At 41.3% G+C, this 17,790-nt stretch overlaps 2 protein-coding genes and 1 long non-coding RNA gene across 5 annotated transcripts in view; 2 read left to right on the top strand and 1 right to left on the bottom strand.

Moving 5' to 3' along the window:
- The window catches only part of LOC139627142 (nicotinamide riboside kinase 2-like), a 4,254-nt gene extending 1,575 nt beyond the window's left edge, over positions 1-2,679 (top strand). The window contains exons 3-8 of one of the 2 annotated variants that reach the window (XM_071487836.1): positions 282-330; positions 596-770; positions 1,528-1,599; positions 1,720-1,826; positions 1,938-2,023; positions 2,192-2,679. In XM_071487836.1, coding sequence (XP_071343937.1) covers positions 282-330; positions 596-770; positions 1,528-1,599; positions 1,720-1,826; positions 1,938-2,023 — 489 coding nt within the window. In that variant the 3' untranslated portion in view covers positions 2,192-2,679. The remainder of the gene's footprint in view (positions 1-281; positions 331-595; positions 771-1,527; positions 1,600-1,719; positions 1,827-1,937; positions 2,024-2,191) is intronic. The other variant, XM_071487837.1, reaches the window with a different exon arrangement.
- LOC139627143 (uncharacterized) overlaps positions 1-7,307 on the bottom strand; it is an 11,503-nt gene extending 4,196 nt beyond the window's left edge. Inside the window, exons 1-2 of the long non-coding RNA XR_011692503.1 lie at positions 6,823-7,307; positions 6,098-6,228 (exon numbers count right to left, since the gene is read on the bottom strand). This is a non-coding gene — a long non-coding RNA (uncharacterized lncRNA). The remainder of the gene's footprint in view (positions 1-6,097; positions 6,229-6,822) is intronic.
- Positions 7,305-13,141, top strand: loxl5a (lysyl oxidase-like 5a). 2 transcript variants are annotated; one of them, XM_071487834.1, is made up of 7 exons: positions 7,305-8,762; positions 10,074-10,182; positions 10,857-10,994; positions 11,675-11,831; positions 12,001-12,096; positions 12,270-12,385; positions 12,484-13,141. In XM_071487834.1, exons 1-7 carry the CDS (start codon positions 7,760-7,762, stop codon positions 12,488-12,490), a joined length of 1,626 nt encoding a protein of 541 aa, XP_071343935.1. In that variant the 5' UTR covers positions 7,305-7,759; the 3' UTR covers positions 12,491-13,141. The 2 variants fall into 2 exon arrangements, with proteins under 2 accessions (XP_071343935.1, XP_071343936.1); XM_071487835.1 differs by lacking the exons at positions 7,305-8,762; positions 10,074-10,182 and adding an exon at positions 10,190-10,767.
- The last annotated feature ends 4,649 nt before the right edge of the window (positions 13,142-17,790 follow it).

Here is a 17,790-nt window from a genome sequence, read left to right on the forward strand (position 1 = left end):
TGCATTTTTTCCCCCCTGTGCACTTCTGTAAATGACATGCTTTATTTCTTGCATGCCCTTGTTGTGGGCTTTTTCCTCCTTTTGTGTGTGTGTGTGTGTGTGTGTGTGTGTGTGTGTGTGTGTGTGTGTGTGTGTGTGTGTGTGTGTGTGTGTGTGTGTGTGTGTGTGTGTGCGTGCGCGCGCGCGCAGTTGTTTGGCCATACTCTGGCATGGGAGTGGGATCTGCAAGTGTTTGGAGCTGTGAGGTTGCAGCAATGTTTTATTGGTGACTGTTATTTCAGAAACCCGATCACATAGAAGTCGGGGAGGACGGCTTTAGACAATGGGATGGTAAGACTTCACTGAGGACTGCCATTGACTCATTGTTTAACTTATTTCACATACCTGTTCCTTTAAATGTAAAATGCCTCCACCATCCAAGATTACATGTAGTATAGTCATTTAACATGCCCACCATAATATCAACATTAGGCTGATAATGAACTTGGAGAAACAACAAACACATTCCTGATAATTCACCTTCTTTGCTGGCCTCTATTCTAATCTTCTATCTCTCCTTTATGTCGTCTTCTTCTCCTTTCATCTTGCTCTACAGTGATCACAGCTTTGGATATGGAGGCCATGACCAATACAGTAAAAGGCTGGATCGAGAACCCAGTGAAGTTTGCCCGTTCTCATGGTGTCACTCTGTCCTCTGCCTCTGACGTGGCCAACCCAGATGAGCAGATCCACATCCTGATTGTGGAGGGCTTCCTGCTCTACAACTACCAGTAAGTTTTTAATTCATGTTGTTTAATTTGGTGCCTGTGCTAGCCTGGAGAAAGTCCTCTTATGGCTTATTTTCTAGATTGTTTGAACTGAGGGAAGAAAGCTGAAGGGTCTACCTTGGTTGCACTGTCTCTGACCTGCATGGGTCTGTAATGTTGGCTGATAAATCATCCAGCTTAATTAATAAGAAATTTGGTTAGTTCCTCTACACAAGCATAGTTAGCAGCTGTGTCTATTTGTACACTTTATTCTGTGGAAGATCATGTGTTTGTTTGTTTTTTTTTTGTTTGTTTGTTTTTAATCTGGCTCTAAAATGAATAAGAAGTCTTACTTAATCACCTTAATACCACAGAACTGTCAGTGATGGGGGCACGCCATCTTGTTTCTCATGAATTCTGAGAAATTGATCACAACAAACATGTGATGGGTGGTGGTTTTTCTGTAGTGTCATGTGGTAATTTTTCATGCTTGCCATTGGCTCATGTGTATGGACCCCTGTATTTAGACTTGGGCAGGTCCTGCAGTTAGAGATAAGGGGTTCAGCCGTAAGAGGCTCTCTGAGTTGTCATCAAAGCTGGGTGCTGGGTGATTGGTACTCTGTGCTCTAGGGATATATGTTGAGCACACTGCAGCGATGTAGATAACACAGTAGGAACAGTTACATGACTCTACTCCTTTTACTCTGGTATAGTTGAGGTCATTTTGTATCATCACTGATAACCTTATTCATCACCTTGTGCATCTCCCCCCCCCCCCCAGGCCTCTGCTGGATGTTTTTGACAAGTGCTATTACATCACGATTCCCTACGAAGAGTGCAAGAGAAGGAGAAGGTGAGGGAATTTGAAGAGATTTGGTTATATTTCATCACACATATTTTTACAGTCAGTTTTCCCCCCATGATTCTGTCATGGAAAGTGTGCTTTCTCTAACTGTGTGTTTATCATTTTCAGTACAAGGCAGTACACTGTCCCCGACCCTCCCGGCCTGTTTGATGGCCATGTGTGGCCTATGTACCTGAAACACAGGAGAGAGATGGAGGACAACAGCTTGAATATTGGTATGATGCAGCTGATTGAGTTAAATCGGTGCATGTTTGTCAGATTAGTATCTTTTTCCCAGGTTTATTTTTATAACGGTTTCTCATCTGATGACTTCCTCTGTGTTTCAGAGTACCTGGATGGTTTGAAAACCAAAGACGAGATCTACAACCAGGTGTATGAGGACATTCAGAATAACCTGCTCAATCGTTTATAGGTGAGAAGCCAACTACTGTTAGTTTTTGTAGGATCATATAATGAGGGAACATAACAGACTTTTTAAATTAAAAATCTAAGGAACTCTATTTCTACAATTTATCAGTAAGATAATGTTAAAATGCAACAACTGTCTAACACTCCTTTTTTTTTTTTTTGTTTCTTACAGCAGGAAGACTCCTCTCATCACTGTACAGAAATTGTAAATAGTTCCAAGGATCTTTTTTTATTTTTTTTTTTGTACATAGAACAAAACAATGTTAACTTATCATTGTCTTTTTTAATCATCTTCGGATTAGCCATATTTTTGTTTTTCCTAACAAGGTGATTGTTGAACTGACCTATTTTACTATGTTACCGTTATCTTTAAACCACTGACTTGTACTGGACCATTTGTCTGCCAATTTCATTCTCCTACAAATAAATGTATTAGTTGCTGTTAAGATACAGTACACCAAGCATTTGTGTATTTGTCACCCATATAAAATATTTGCAACTGACATAATTGAATTTTATTATCTGGAGTTGAATGGTACCTTTTTATCTGACTTTAGTAAGCCAGCCTAGGCATTTATTGTCTATACTATAACACTGTCACACCTGTACCGTCGTTGCAAGTGTTTGGTCCTGAATAAATCATTGGCATTTTTTCATCAATTACTTTGTCTTCAAATGATTAACATTACAGTGTTTCTAGCTGAACTGATCAGCTCATGTCAGACCTGCAAAAGGAGCAGTGGTTTCCCAGAAAGGTTAAAAGGCAGCAAACAGGAGGCAAAATAATATTTCTCTCACAAAATTGTTTTCATATCCGAGGTACTTACTGGTACTGGTAATACTGGATAGATTTACCTTTTCAGCCCTTTGAAGACTGTTAAATTGAAACCGTCTGAGAAGCGAACAGCGCTCCAAGGTTAAACTGTAAATGCAACCTTTGAGGAGTCAAAAAGGTTGGGGGAAAAAAAGAGGGTGACCATAGCCTGTTATGTGAAGGATTAGATGGAGAAAGTGGGTCAGTTTCAAGTGGACTTTATTACATGTGGCCTAACTGGTGTGAAATTTAGCTTTGCTTTAAGTAATTTCCTGGATTCCTGAATTACAGCGTACATACAATCCAAATGAAGGTTGAGACAATTTTGCCTGCATCTATTTTAGAGACAGGGAAAGGCCCTGTAAAACAAATGTATCTGTACTCTTGGGGGTTTTCATCTCCGTAGCCCAGAAATAGCTCCCCTTACTTTCCTCAAGTAGATGCCTGAGTAGGTCATAGACCAACCACAAGATTTAGGCTATTAACACAGGATCTACAGCGCATGTGGCCCAAGGCACGTGCTGATGTCACCTATGTTCCCACACATATATATATAGGCCAGAATAATTTCTCATTTCCCCTCAGGGAATACCGCATCCTGTCACAGAGTAGACAGGGTGAATTCAGCTTATCATACCACAGCTAGGCTAAAGAAAGAAGGTCAGGTAAGTGAGCGTATTTTAAGGGTCTTCACTTCCACAGTGGATGGGAGTCCAGTAATACTTTGATTAGAGGAACAAATGAGTGTGTTAAAGTGAGTCTAAGTTTAATGTGTGTTTGCACAGTTGTTGGACTTGGGAGGGAGGTGGGAGGTGAACGCTCAGTCAGGAGTGATTTGGGTTATTTTTAGTTCCTATACAACCTGAAATTATAAATTACTAGACAACAATGGTTTACTTTAGGAACCTGTCAGTTTGTCAAATAAAGGTCCGGTGGGGCTTGAAGTGCAGCTAAAGTGTGAACACACTTTTCCTTTCATAACCTCACTGTACCCATATTTTGTTGACACCTACTTGTGTATCAACCAGTATCTCAGTTTCTCTTGACATCACCTGTAGGTACATGTAATCTGTCATGTGCGTGTCATGTGGAAATGGAGTGACAAGGTGGTCACTGTGACGCTCTAACAGGTGGACGTCGACTAAACCACACTGGCCTGGACTCCCGGCGCTAAAAATGACAGCAGTATGTGCTGATGACTGTGAAACCACGTCCTCAGGTGGATGTGTTCGCCAAGGCCAAACCAGAGAACACACTTCAGAGCGTGTAAAATAATATTTCTGTATTTTAGGTAAATGTACACATTCTGATAATCATACACACAAACACGTTTAACCTTACCCAAAAAGCTTACATCAACTGATGCATGTGTGTCAGCACGCACAAGCAGGCAAGTGTGAAACAGTGGCTTTATTGTCCCGCGCTGCTTTACAGCGAAGGGGAACCTTAAGGACAACAAATCCAGTCTAGACATTTTCCTGGATAAACCTGACCACATTTCTCACAGCCTGTGTGAACCATGTGACTGGTGTGACTGAAGCACATTGGTCGGCAGTGTGGGCTTGTCTAGAGTCAGTAATAACAGCACGAACATGATTCTGCCCAAGAGCAGAGTCTAACACCGAGGATGAAGGCTATTTTCTGTTTTTATGATGTCAGTGCTGAGCTGATCCTTTGTACGCAGCATTTGTTCGCACATACAGAACATTGCAGTGTAGGTTTGTGCAGGTGCATTAGTTACAAGTCATCCTGTTCCTGCTTTTATGTATCATAACATCCTATTTGGAATAGGATGTTATGATGGATGGCTTTCATCACATGGTCACAATGTGTGGTGTGCAAAATATCTGCACAGGGTGCATCACTACTGTAGGTAAATATTGTGAAATGTGTTTACACACACAACAATCTCAACATAAGGTCTAACTTGTGTCCAAAGCTACTGTGCTGAGGAGGGCCTGCAGATCACATTGAAAGCCTTGGTAACAACAGGTATTTTATTTATTGTTCATTTATTTTTTCCTGCTGCTGTCTCCAAGGTCAAAAATGATGATGATCTGATTCGCCAGCCTGTTCTCAATGCGTGTCATGGGACACTGAGGTTTATTACCAACTTGGAAAAACTCTCATTCGCATCCAGACCCAGTGTTGGAATGTAACTACGTACATTTACAAATGTACTGAAGTACAGTTTTGAGATCATTGTACAATTTTGTACTACTAGTCTACTATGTTTCAAAAGGAAAATATTGTACTTTTTATTTCACTAAATTTATCTAACAGTTATAAGTAATAGTTGCTGTGCAGATAAAGAGCACACACACTGAGGTTGGACTTTATAGTGAAGTAGGAGGAGACAACATGTGTCCAGATATTTAAGATAACTTTTTAACTTAGTACAGCATATTAGTAGCCGACTTCTGTCCCCACTGTTTACCACAAGTCATTGGAATATTTTATCTTTTACTGAAGTAAAAGCACCAGTTTGGCATAAATGGCCTACATTTATGTCATATTATCATATATATTATTGAATTTATTGTAAGTGATGCATTAACTTATAAGCAGCACTTTCATGTTCCTGCTCAATGTAACTGCAGCAAAGTTTAACTTCTTTACCTTGTTTAATAGATCATATTTTACAAACTGATTTGTACATAAAATCCGAACGTGCAAAGTGACTCGTAACTATTGCTGATGTATAAATGTAGAACAGTGAAAAAAGAACAATAACCAGGTTAACCTGGTTATTATGACAACAGACACACTAAAGCCAGTGTTTATTGATGGTGTCAGATACCATATTAGGGACGTGAGTGCCAGCAGAGGTGGTGGCTTAAATCATGTGTGTCAACAAGTGCTTACACAGTGAGAGGCCACCCGTCATTCTGGAGCAGTGACACTCATCCGGTTGCAACCTGCCTGATCCAACTAGACCTGCACCCCGTGACTGCAATGCATGACTTACACACACACACACACACGGCCCCCTACTCCTGTTTCTGACACTTATTCATGGATTTATACTCACACAGATTGCTGAAGGGCTCTGAGTGCCTGTCGGGGTATGAGGGTATATTTAGAAGAGGGTGGGTGTTCACAGTCTGACGTCCTCAGTGTGCTGGCTGACATTGTCACCATGCACTCGGGACTGACACCACGTTACTGACTACCTGTCTGTTGGCACATCCTCGCAGCCACAGACGCTGTGACAAAGTATGTATGGGAAAAAACTAGGGGGAAAGTGAGGGGCCTCTCACCTACCTCAAGGCAGTTGACAACCTCTTCATCATGTGTATACAGAGACAGCTAGACTGCACACCACAAAAGCCTGGATGACTTGTGACTGTCATTTAGTGAATTCTGGACATGCGTTATACAGGATTTCTTCAGGCCTGGAAAAATGAGGAGACTATAATAAGTGTTTTCAAAAAGAAGAGACTTTTCATTTCATTTTGTCTTCATTATTTTTTAGCCCCTTGAACCTCTCTCTGTCTGACATGATGCCCACATTTAACATCCAAATTTAAAACAGCACATGAAATATCAATAAGGGTTTACAGGCCTGTTATTCAACAGGATCACACGATTTAAATGAGGGTTATTTCAACCAAAACAAGACAGTATTTTAAACCAAGACATGAAACTGGCTGAAAAAAAAATACTGAGTGTCTGAATATCACCTATCATTGAATTCGGTGTCAGTGTGTGTGTGGAACCAGTGGTGATGAATTGCAATCACCAACAAACCAGTTTGTATGTATATATATTACACCTACAGATACTGTGTGTTGAAGACTGATTTATATAAATGGTCTGTCGCCTCATATATGAAGAATGTCAAGCCCTTTACAACTTTACAGAAGTTAAGGGGTGTAAATATAAACTGACTTTAAAGTTATGAAGATATGAAGTGCAGACATATTTGAGGAAATAAGACAGATCTGTAGTGGGTGTTGTTTTTCTTAAATACACTTTGAAGAGCATACCTGTGTTTCCATGCGTTGACAAGGGTTTTGAAAGTTTGGAAGAACTTGCATTCATGTGTGAATGCAAGTTGGTTTGAACTACAGCGATCCCAAATGTTCTAGCATTTTCTTTATCATCGTTCAAGTCCTGAGACTCACCGCAGTTAAGAGTTGCGTGTCAGCAGAGAGCTGTCAGTCTGTGAGGATCTACTGCCATCATGTGGTGAAGAGGGCGACCTGGCCTCAGTGTGGGGACTCACCGGGCTGAATACAGTCCAGTACGGGCATCACTGCACTGAAGACCCCCAGTGCCAACGAGCTCTACTGTGTCCAGGAAATGATATCCCTACAGATATTAGATGTAATGTCGTTCCCGGGACTCCACTTTGTGAAACACTGCTCCTGTGTTTTCACTGTGGTCATGTACTTTGAGTTTATATATATATATATTTTAAAGTGCAGCCCCTGGCACCTACATGAGCGTTTCCTGTTGTAGAATAGCATATAGGCCTAGCAATATTTCATCAGTTAAGGAAATACATATAGGCTAACGACAAGAATCATGGTGGTTGAATTCAATGAGCCTGTGCGTCATGACGCACAGAGTTTGATGTGAAACTCAGACAGAACTTATAGGGAACTACACTCTTTCTCACCTGCCATAATGCTATCCTGTTAATAACTAGGTTTATATTGTGAAGCACAGAATGTGCTGTCCTTGCTGTGGATGGGTGGATAAAAGCGGTTTCTAAGAGTAACTCACATTACAGACGCCTCAAACTAAACTCTCAGCGGTGATGCTGTGCGCAACTGCGTGACGGAGTCCAGTGCAACACCACCTCATCAGAAAACACCACCTCATCAGAAAACACCACCTCATCACACGTCAAATTCAAATGTTCGTCGTTAATGTCTCAGTGCTGAAAATCTTCAGACAGAGACGCCATCACACTGAGCCATGGAGAAGTTTGCCTTCGTTCTGATTTTTCTTCTCGGTGTTCTGGTGTATTTGGGCACCGGTCAACAGCATTTACACGCAGGTGTCGGACCTTGGAGACACCGGGTTCAGTGGGAGAATAACGGTCAGCTGTACAGTTTACTGAGCACGGGGACTCAATATCGCTCCCCCGCACAAACCAGAAGACGCACCCAGCTTTTACTGACAACTACGAACAGTTTGAACCGAGTCAACCCTCCCGTTGCGCCAAGTAGATCCACCAGGACGCGATCAGACCTCGGGGACGCAGCCGCGGTTCACTCTCAGCAAAACGACCTCAGTCAAATGGATGCATCAGTTCTTGGTGCTGATGCGGGTCCATATCTACTCGTTTCGGGACGACCAGGTACACCCACTCAGTCCCCTCCGCGCATGACCTCTCCCGGAGAGGCTGTGGCTTTTGGATACCGTTCACACCAGACTCCGTCAAATAGCAGCGCTGCCGCTTTCACCGCCGTCCAGGAGTTCTCCGGCAGCGGAGTCCAACGAGGTGGCCGGAGCGCAACGGGTGAGGACGCCGGTGCACAACAGGCCGCTGCGCCGCCGGTCATATCCGCGGACTTTACGCACAGCCGAGGCAGCCGGATAGGATCTGAGAGCTCGGATTCAACTGCCCAGTCACCTGCCACATCTGGACGGGTCACCATGGCTGAGGATAGTGGGGACTCACGCAGCATCCCGCAGCAGAGCAGTCAGGGTGACGCTCGCAGTGCGCACAGAGCCAGAGTCACACCGCAGTCAAACGTTTCTCCCACAGCGCTGTCCAGCAACGCTGTAGAAATACACTTTCCTCGTCCAAGGCCGGAAGTAACACGGACTACAGACCCGAGCGACCCACGAGATCCACACAGCATTCATCACAGGAACTCGGTTTTCTACAATGTTTACCCCCCGGACCGACGGAACAGGATCACTGCGCGCCCTCCACCAGGAACCGGCTATGGCACCAGATTCTTCCACAATGGTGAGAGAGGCAGATAAGATGAACCAAAGTGTATAATGAAGGTAGCCCGGTACACAAAGCATGGACATGATATTAAAACAGGATCTTAACTGAAAACGCCCTAAAACCATCTAAAGTCAGAATAATCATTAAGTCCAACTCATTTTTGTGAAGGAGTGAGTGGAGCTATGAGGCACAGATGCCCCATGCTCATCTTCACGTTCAGAATTTAAATCCACCCAATTTATGCGCGTTTTAATGTATTTTTAATGAGAGTCAGAGTTAATGCCCCCTTATGACAAAAGTAATGTCTCCAATATGAGACCCTCTGAGCAAAGTTAAAATAAATGGTTGACTGGGAGCAAGTCATTAGTACTTATCCAGCAATGATGGAGAAACTACATCGATAATTTATGACAGTATAAAGTTTCCAGACTTAATGCAATATTCTGCTCAAGGTAGATTACTGTGTGCTGTTTATGCAATTATTGCCACGTCCACAGAGGAATTTTACAATTTCCTTTACAGCACTTACAGTACCAGCTGAGCTAAGCACAAATCCACTGATTTTTTTGTAATGGGTCAGAGTATGAGGTGTTTTTTGATCTGAAAAATTATATTCTTGCTTTTTCTGTGTCCAGTATTTACATTTCTACAGATCTATAGCAACACTGTAAGTAGTATCCCTGTGGGATTTTCAATACAGATGGTGTGTTTATGTGACTTACGACTAAATGTAGTATGACACAGAAATATCTCTCTCTTAAAAACTACAAGGAGTTACATCAAATGCTTGGCACCACTGGATTCAAAACAACTTCACTTTAAGTAATAGGCTGTGTGGTTTGATCCAATGTAAATCTTAGCAGGTGAAATGAAAGATAAAGTTATTTTTGTTATTTTCATTTTTGCATTTTTAAAAGAAAATCTTATTTGTCTACCAATTCAGGCATGATGAATATGTGAAATCAAAAATTTTTATTATGTCAGGTGTAGCCAAATGTAGCCAGATTTTTTGTTTCCACCTCTAAAATAAAGAAAATCTGTGCGGCATGGTTAATCATTAGTGGGCTAAAGTATTTGACACCGAATGTAGTCAGGTATAAAAACTAGCTAGTTCCTTACTAATCAAACATGAGGTCCTCATTGACAACATAATCAATGCAGTTGTTTTTATTAGTTAAAATGTGATCTATTTTCTATATTTGTATATTACATCAGTAGATAGATACTTACCTCTTATACTATATAAGAGGTGTTTAAAAAGCCCCTGTGTTTGTAGCTCCTTGCACGTATCAGTGATTTTCCAACATGCATTGATTTTCCCTGCAGGTCTCCCAGACCTGGTTCCTGACCCTTATTACATCCAGGCTGCCTCTTACATCCAGAGAGTGCAGATGTATGCACTTCGCTGTGCTGCTGAGGAGAACTGTCTGTCCAGGTGCGCTCCTTTATTTGATCTGTCACTCAAACTACTAAAACCAGTTAATCAAACAATCTGTTGTTCAGTCAAGAGTTCTGTGTCTATCATTTAATGATTCTTGTGTTGCACTGTATCCCTGTGGTGGGGCTGACATTTTGAAATGCATCATCCCTCTGCTGTGTAATGAATCATATTTTTAGACGCACAAATCAATGGGGTGCACATATATGAATAATAAAAAAACAACAAGATAACCATTTATAATTCCTTTGAGGTTGCCACATTAGTGTGTGTTGGCCTCCGTCCCGTTTGGAAGCTACAGCTGAGTGACAGAGCGGCTGGACACAAACCTGGCAACTGCCCGAGATTCTCTCCTCTGATCTGAGCAGCCACTTTGCCAAGTAAAATAAGCCCTGAAATGAAAGGCAAAGCATTCCTGAGGTGAATGCAAAAGCTTGTGAGGCAAGACCAGAAACCACCTCTGTCACTTTGACAGAGGGTCATCCTTTGTCTAATGGCCAGTGGAGGACGAGGAGGAGTTCAGTGTGCAGTGAAACATATACTGCGTGGATTATGTGAGGGAAAGAAGCCCCAAATAAAAAGGTGACCCCGGCTGTGCCCTCAGTGGTTCAGGATTTCAGCTCAGAGTGAAAAATCTTGGCTCATTCCTTTGCTGTTTCCTTTTCCTTCAGGTCTGCGTATCATCCGAGTGTGAGCGACCTCGACTACAGAGTCCTGCTGCGGTTCCCACAGCGAGTGAAGAACCAAGGAACAGCAGACTTCCTCCCAGTGAAGCCCAGGCATGAGTGGGAATGGCACAGCTGTCACCAGTAAGTTCACTTAGGACAACTGTACACTAAGTTTTAAAAAGTGTTTAAAGTAAGTTAATGATAGGAAATTATAGTTTAAAATATTACAATATTACCTTGACTTGTTTTAGGATCTCCTTTAGCTGAGACGTAGTTGTCCCTGTGTCCTCACAGATGTAAATAAAATAGCAAAATTAAAGTGACAATGCTGCTATAGCATAACAGTGAAAATATCAGGCTCCTATTAAAACCATAATGTCTGGGCTTAACTCTTCACTCTGCAGAAACTGTTTAGTGAAATAAATGCAACCACCCTTAATGCACTCCAAATGAATGCATAAAGTGAATAAGAGATTTCTAGAAGATGAAGCATTTCTGAAGTATATTTCTGAAGAACTCATGGCCTGTTTGATCTCAAAGAGCCTGTCAAGTAGCTCTGTTTCACGACAGATAAGGCTGTCCAGTCCCTTTTTTAGTGCCAATCAAACAGTATTTTAGATGTGAGAAAATAAGCAACCGTACAACTTTATCCAGAAAAGAAAATGACTCACGAGATGCAATATCTTGCCATATTAATACCTTTAGTCATTTTTGGTCACTAAACCCTGGATATGAGCAGACGAGGACAACAAGAGAATGACAGTCTCCAGAATACGGCTGCAGTGCAGCTGCCATTTGGATTTGTCTCTGTCTCTCTCCAGGCATTACCACAGTATGGAGGCCTTCAGTAACTACGACCTGCTGGATGTCTCCACTGGACAGAAGGTGGCTGAGGGACACAAGGCCAGTTTCTGTCTGGAGGACACCTCATGTGACCCGGGAGTAAGACGGCGCTTTGCCTGCACCGCTCACACACAGGTTGGCCTGCACTGTCTATGACTTACTTATTTTTCCATTGATACATCCATTCATTATTTTTATTAATTCATCAGTTTGTTTGGTTTTTATGGGTTTTTTTTAATGTGATAGATGAAGTCTTTCTTTATAAGCAAAAAGGCTGATAATGTAAGTTTGCATTTTTTCTCAGGGGCTTGGTCCTGGTTGCTACGATACATATCACGCAAACATCGACTGCCAGTGGATCGACATCACTGATGTACCACCTGGAAACTACATACTCAAGGTGGGGGTGTGGAGCTGCTTTATGAATAGGAAACAATAAAGAATAGAAAAAATAAATCAGATCAGTACCAATAATAAATCCAATGAATGATGAACTTGTCAGTATGTTTTCATAGTTCTAACTGGAATCAAATGAAATATTTACAGTTCATGGCTATTTCTGCTGTTATTCAGGTGACAGTGAATCCCTCTCAGCTGGTCCAGGAGTCAGATTTTTCCAACAATGAGGTTCGCTGTGACATCAGGTACACGGGAATCTACGTCCAGGCAAGAAACTGCAGGATTACTGTGTAAGTGAAAGACGTACAGTGTTCTCATGCTTTAATAAGAGAGATCAGAGACACAAACACAAGCTCACATCCCTGATGTCTATTCTTTGTTTTGACAGAAGCTGACCTGACTGAAGAAAAACATTTTCCCACAGAAATATATTTAAACCCTTCTTGTTGCTCTCAGTGTACACTTGCTGCTCTGTCGTGCAGCTGTTTTACACTTAAATGTTTACTATTAACTAAATTTGTCCCTTTGTATTTATGACATATAATATTTTAAAGCTACGGCCATGCTGGCTAGTTGTTATCTTTTTTTGTATTATTCATTTTCACTGAGTTTTTAAGCAATGCAATACTTCAGGACTTACATACTTCAAACATGTTACCATAATCCACAAACCTTAAAACAAAAAAAAAAAACTTAAAACCTTAAAAAAATATTTCATTTGTGCTTTATGGACTGGATTGGTGCTTATATTGAAGGAAACTGTGGTTCTCTTCTACCATGAAATATAACATTTTAGAGTATTAGATTCAGTGACCAAATATGTATTGTGAACTATGTATAAGTGCTATTACATTATAGAAAGACCAAATATTCTAATGTACGTATTTATAGCAATAATTCTGTGTAGAGTTCCCCAGCAAAGTGTCAGTGACAATGTATAGTTTGTTCTTTTTCAGTCTAGTGAAAGGGTTTTGAATGCTTCAAAGGTTTTCTGCATTTTCATTGTATTTTATAATAAAGTTTGTTTTTAATTTTTGGAAACAGAAGTACCTTTGAAGACTTATGGCTTACTTTTTTCTCTTGACAACCTGGTGGTCAAAACTGTTTTTAATAATCACTAGCAATGCGATCATTTGAACAAACATTTAAAAATATGAAGTCATTCCACAGCCTGTCTATTAAAAACAATCTGAGTTAGAGCCTGGAGTGGTAAATGTCTTAAATGCCTTTGGAATAACACGCCTTAGAGAAATATGTGAGAATGATTCCACTTTGCATGTTTATGTGGCTCAGAAATAGCAGCAGAGGTCGCACAGCTTCACACCATGAGCCTGTTGTTGTTGCTCTGTGTTTGTCTTGTTGTGTTACAGCAGATGAGTGCTCAGGAAAACATTTATTCACCTGGTAGAGACTCCAGTGAGGTGTCTGGGAATGCCCCCGCTCTGTTTACACTTTGTCACCAGAGTCTTTAGGGATACTGTGTGAGTGGTACGTGGAAATGTATTAATCATCACAGCAACCATTTTTTAACACAATTCATTCATTTTGCTCCTTTGCAACGGGACTGTTTACTGTCCAGCACAAATACATTGACTCATAGTCTTTCAATGTTAAATATATACTACCAAAATAAGAGGTTTTACTGTTTTGGGCTACTTGGATTCCCATTTGTTACAGCACCATATTTATCTTTCCCTGAATATGATGGCACCTCAAACCACTCCTCTAATATATTCCTCTAAGTAAACCTACAAGGTCATCATGGCTGTCAAAATTTAAAAATTACAACTGGAGAGATTTTTGCCTCAATAGAAAACATGCTGTGGTTTTTAGAAAGTTGGAGATTTCAGCAACTTTCATGAAAAGTCTTGATGAAAAAGGAAACAGTTTCAGGATATTTATGAGATGAATATGAAGGCAGGTGGGAGCTGAGGTCATGGAGTCTATTCTCTCTGTTACTGTGCAGCGTCTGTTACTGTGCTCTGAACACTGTGCCGTTCACACAGCTGTAACCACAAACACATAGACATGATCACCATGACCATGACCACCACTGTCTCCACTCGGTTATCATGGTAATGCTAGTCTCTGGCTGTTTTTTGACAAAGTTTGTGTTGACCATCTGTTGGTTTTTCTTACTTTTTAAGAAGGCATCAAAAAAACAAAAGACATTTTTAGAGAATTCTTAAATGAGCATGGGATGCACATTCAGCACTGAACCACTGTTGCAGTGGTGGAAGAAGCATTTAGATCCTTGACTTGACCAAAGTCTAACTCTAATAAAATAAAGAAAATGTTGAATTACAAGTAAAAGTCCTACATTCACAATGATAATGAGGTAAAAATACAAAGGAATTATCAGCAACATGTACGTCAAGTATAAAAGTTAAAATAGAAGTGACCTGCAACTTGTAGTATGTTATTATATATAACATTATTCCATTATTGATAGAGTGTAAGAAGTATTTTGCTGTTGTAGCTGGTTGAGGTTTATCTAATTTTAACTACAGTTTGTTTACTTGGTCCGGTGGTTCCTAACCGAGGGGTCACAGTCCTCTAAAGAATCACAAGTCTGGGGGATTGAGAGATGATTGGTGGGGCAGGAAAGAGGAAAAAACAAAGGTCTGACATAAATTTGTTTTCATTTTTCAGATTTTTCTGTAATCTTTTCTTCTCTGTGAAATACTGGATGAATTTATTTGGTTAGGCCTTGAACAGTTATTTAGATAAAATGATATAAGAAGTTTAGAAGAAAAATGTATCCTTGGTGGAACAGCTGACAACTCATAGACATCTGAAATATGATAAGGAGCTTGAACTAGACACTTTGGGAATGGGAACCACTTTTTGAATCTTTAACAATGTGTGGTATTTTATAAGCCTATTACGTAGGTTTCAGGGAAAATCTTAATCTGAAATGTATTCAGTGACTTTATCTGTCAGACAAATGTGAAAGTAGAGTAACAAGTACAATATTTCCCCTGAAATTTAGTGGAGTAGGAGTAGTATAATGTACTTAGTGTCTTTCCATCACTACACTGATAAAGGTACGGGGATGCAAAAGATGATATAGTGTCAGAAATGAAACTGAAATCTTCGTGCACCACATGCAAACAGCATCACATCACGCTGGGCTTGAACCCATTAAACAAATCCCCAGATTTCACTCATCCTCATCCAAACATGGCCTCCTTGTTGAGCCCACACCATCTTTGGTCAGAACGCCCTCGAGGTGAGCCCCTGATGTGAATTTGAGTGTGACAGAGGGTCAGGACAGAGCCTCCTCCACCGCTCCAGGTGCTGTTTGCTTAGGGCAGGACGACGTGCTAAGCCTGCAGGGCGTGCAGGATGGGCAGAGCTGCCGGTCGCCCCTGCCTGCCTCTTCTGGAGATGACGAGGAGGAGAGAAATTCCACAGATCCGCAGACGGCCAGCAAAACCCGACTGCAAACTGCTGACATCAGCAGCACCACGGCTACACCATCCTTATCATGGGCTGACTGTGTGTGAGGCTGTGCCCAAAAGGCCTGACTGTCTGAGACTCCCAGTCAACAAGTGTCAGAGCCAACAGGCTAGACTGCAGTGACACATGATGATGATGATTATGATGATGATGGTGATGATAACGGTGATGATGATGGTGCTCAGTTTGTTCCTTGTACAGACACAAACTGTCAATAGGGACCGCTTTAGCCTTCAACTTGCTTCACTTCACTGAAGCAATATCACACTTTATTAAAGCTGCATTGATTGATCTGTTTTTTGGGCATTTGGGGCCAGCAAACCAAACCATAAGCACAACACTGACGCATTATCAGCTTACAGGGTTGTTATGATGAATGTTTTAGCAGACAATTTCATATTAACAAATACAGCAAACACAGAGCAACATTAATATTTATTCTGAGTCATTTTCTGGCTACCTGATGAAAACAAGTCCAGTATTCACTCTCTTTTTTTTTCAAGCTTTTTTTTTTTTGCTCTCCACCAACTCATGAGGCAAATATCTGTCTCTTTAGCTGCTACATCCTCTACTACGTTTACCAGCTAGTGACTAACTCTGTCTATCTGCTGTTTAGGGTTGGGCAAGTAGTGTCCAGTGGGTTTTTTGAGCTTTTTTTTGCTGGAAGAAACCCTAGAGTCTCTATGGGGTTGGAAAAGTTAATCCGGCTGTACAGGTGTGATCAACATTGTGCCAGTGTTGATATGAATCAGCATCCATCAGGGTTAATTTAACACTTTCAAATTGATATGAACTCATCTGCTCCATGAGTGCATAGAGAACAAGACAATCAACATTTGTCAACTTTGACTAATCAGCCAATGATGTGACATTGTGGTGTTAATCAACCAAACAATCACAGAGCGATTTTCCAGGGCTGAGTTTTCATCAGAGTTATATTTTGGGTTGACAAGAACAGATTGGAAAGTTGTTTTCTCCCCACAGAGCTGCTTCAGCTCTGCAGCAGCTGCTCAGGACTGATAAAAGTGTTAAATTAACTCTGATGTGTGATGAATCTGCACATATATTACTTGTGACACACTAAAGTGTTGATTTTTAATGCTCGCTGCTGCGTGTGTAAAGTCTGGAATATGAGCTTCTATCGTTAGTAAAATGATTTGACGCCACCTCAGTGCTAATGTTCTGTTTCTCTGTCTGGATATATGGTCTGTCATGCCTCAGCTGGATAGCTGAGTTCCCTTTTTTGTTTCCCCTAGTGTGTTGTCTGGTACTTCCTGTTTTATTTTGAGACTCACCTCTTTTCTCGTTTCAGGTTCCTCACTTCCTGCCCTCATGTGTCCTCCCCTTGTGTGATTACCTGCCCTGCCCTAATGTGCTGCACCTGTGTCTCATTGTCTTCCCTCTCCCTGAGTATTTAGTCTCTGTGTTCCCTCCCTTCTGTGCCAGTTCGTCTAGTTCTGTATGACTACGTTCCAGCCTTTATTCCCCGTGTGCCTTACTCGTATCTTGTCTAGTTTTTGGTTTTTGACCCTGCCTTTGCCCACCGATTTTTATACCTTTGCTCCGCGGACTGATCTCCAGTGTACCGACTTTTGCCTGATTAAAGGACATTGTGAACTCGCTACTGTGTCAATCTGCATCTGAGTCCGAGCCATTGTTCAGCCCTGACATGGTCTGTGTTTGCTTTTTAGAGAACAGTTTGTTTGTAGCAAAGAGAAGAAGCTATTAGTGTGAGCACGGTGGAAATGACTGAATATTTTTCTATCCTCCTGGTAGTTGAAGAAGGAAGAAGAATCCGCGCCTCATGACCCCTGTACTTTCCCTTCTGGAGCTGCTGTGTAAATATTAAAAGACTCACCATGTTGTCTTACTGAATGCACGCTGTTATTAATCTTGTTATTGTATTATTTTTGGGCTGGGAATGGGCAGGGAGGAGGTCCGGATGAGGCCGCAAACAGGGGAGGACAAGGGTGATGGGGGCAGACAGGTTATTCAGCAGAAACCCTCCAGTTATTTTTGGTCTGAATTTGGTTCTAAATGCCCGTATTGTTTTATGTTTTTGCACATGAGTGTCGGACAATGTTAAGGGGTCTCCTCTCGTACCAGACATCTGTTCATCTGTTAGGCTTCACAAGGAGGATGTTTTATGGCTCCAGACACATACATATAAAAACACACACACACACATACATTCAGAAATGCAGGAGCAGACATGAGACTCTTAACACAAAAT

This window comes from Trachinotus anak, unplaced genomic scaffold (assembly GCF_046630095.1).
Source record: "Trachinotus anak isolate AG129_WGS33_773 ecotype Australia unplaced genomic scaffold, CSIRO_AGI_Tana_v1 ptg000010l, whole genome shotgun sequence".
Classification (NCBI taxonomy): domain Eukaryota; kingdom Metazoa; phylum Chordata; class Actinopteri; order Carangiformes; family Carangidae; genus Trachinotus; species Trachinotus anak.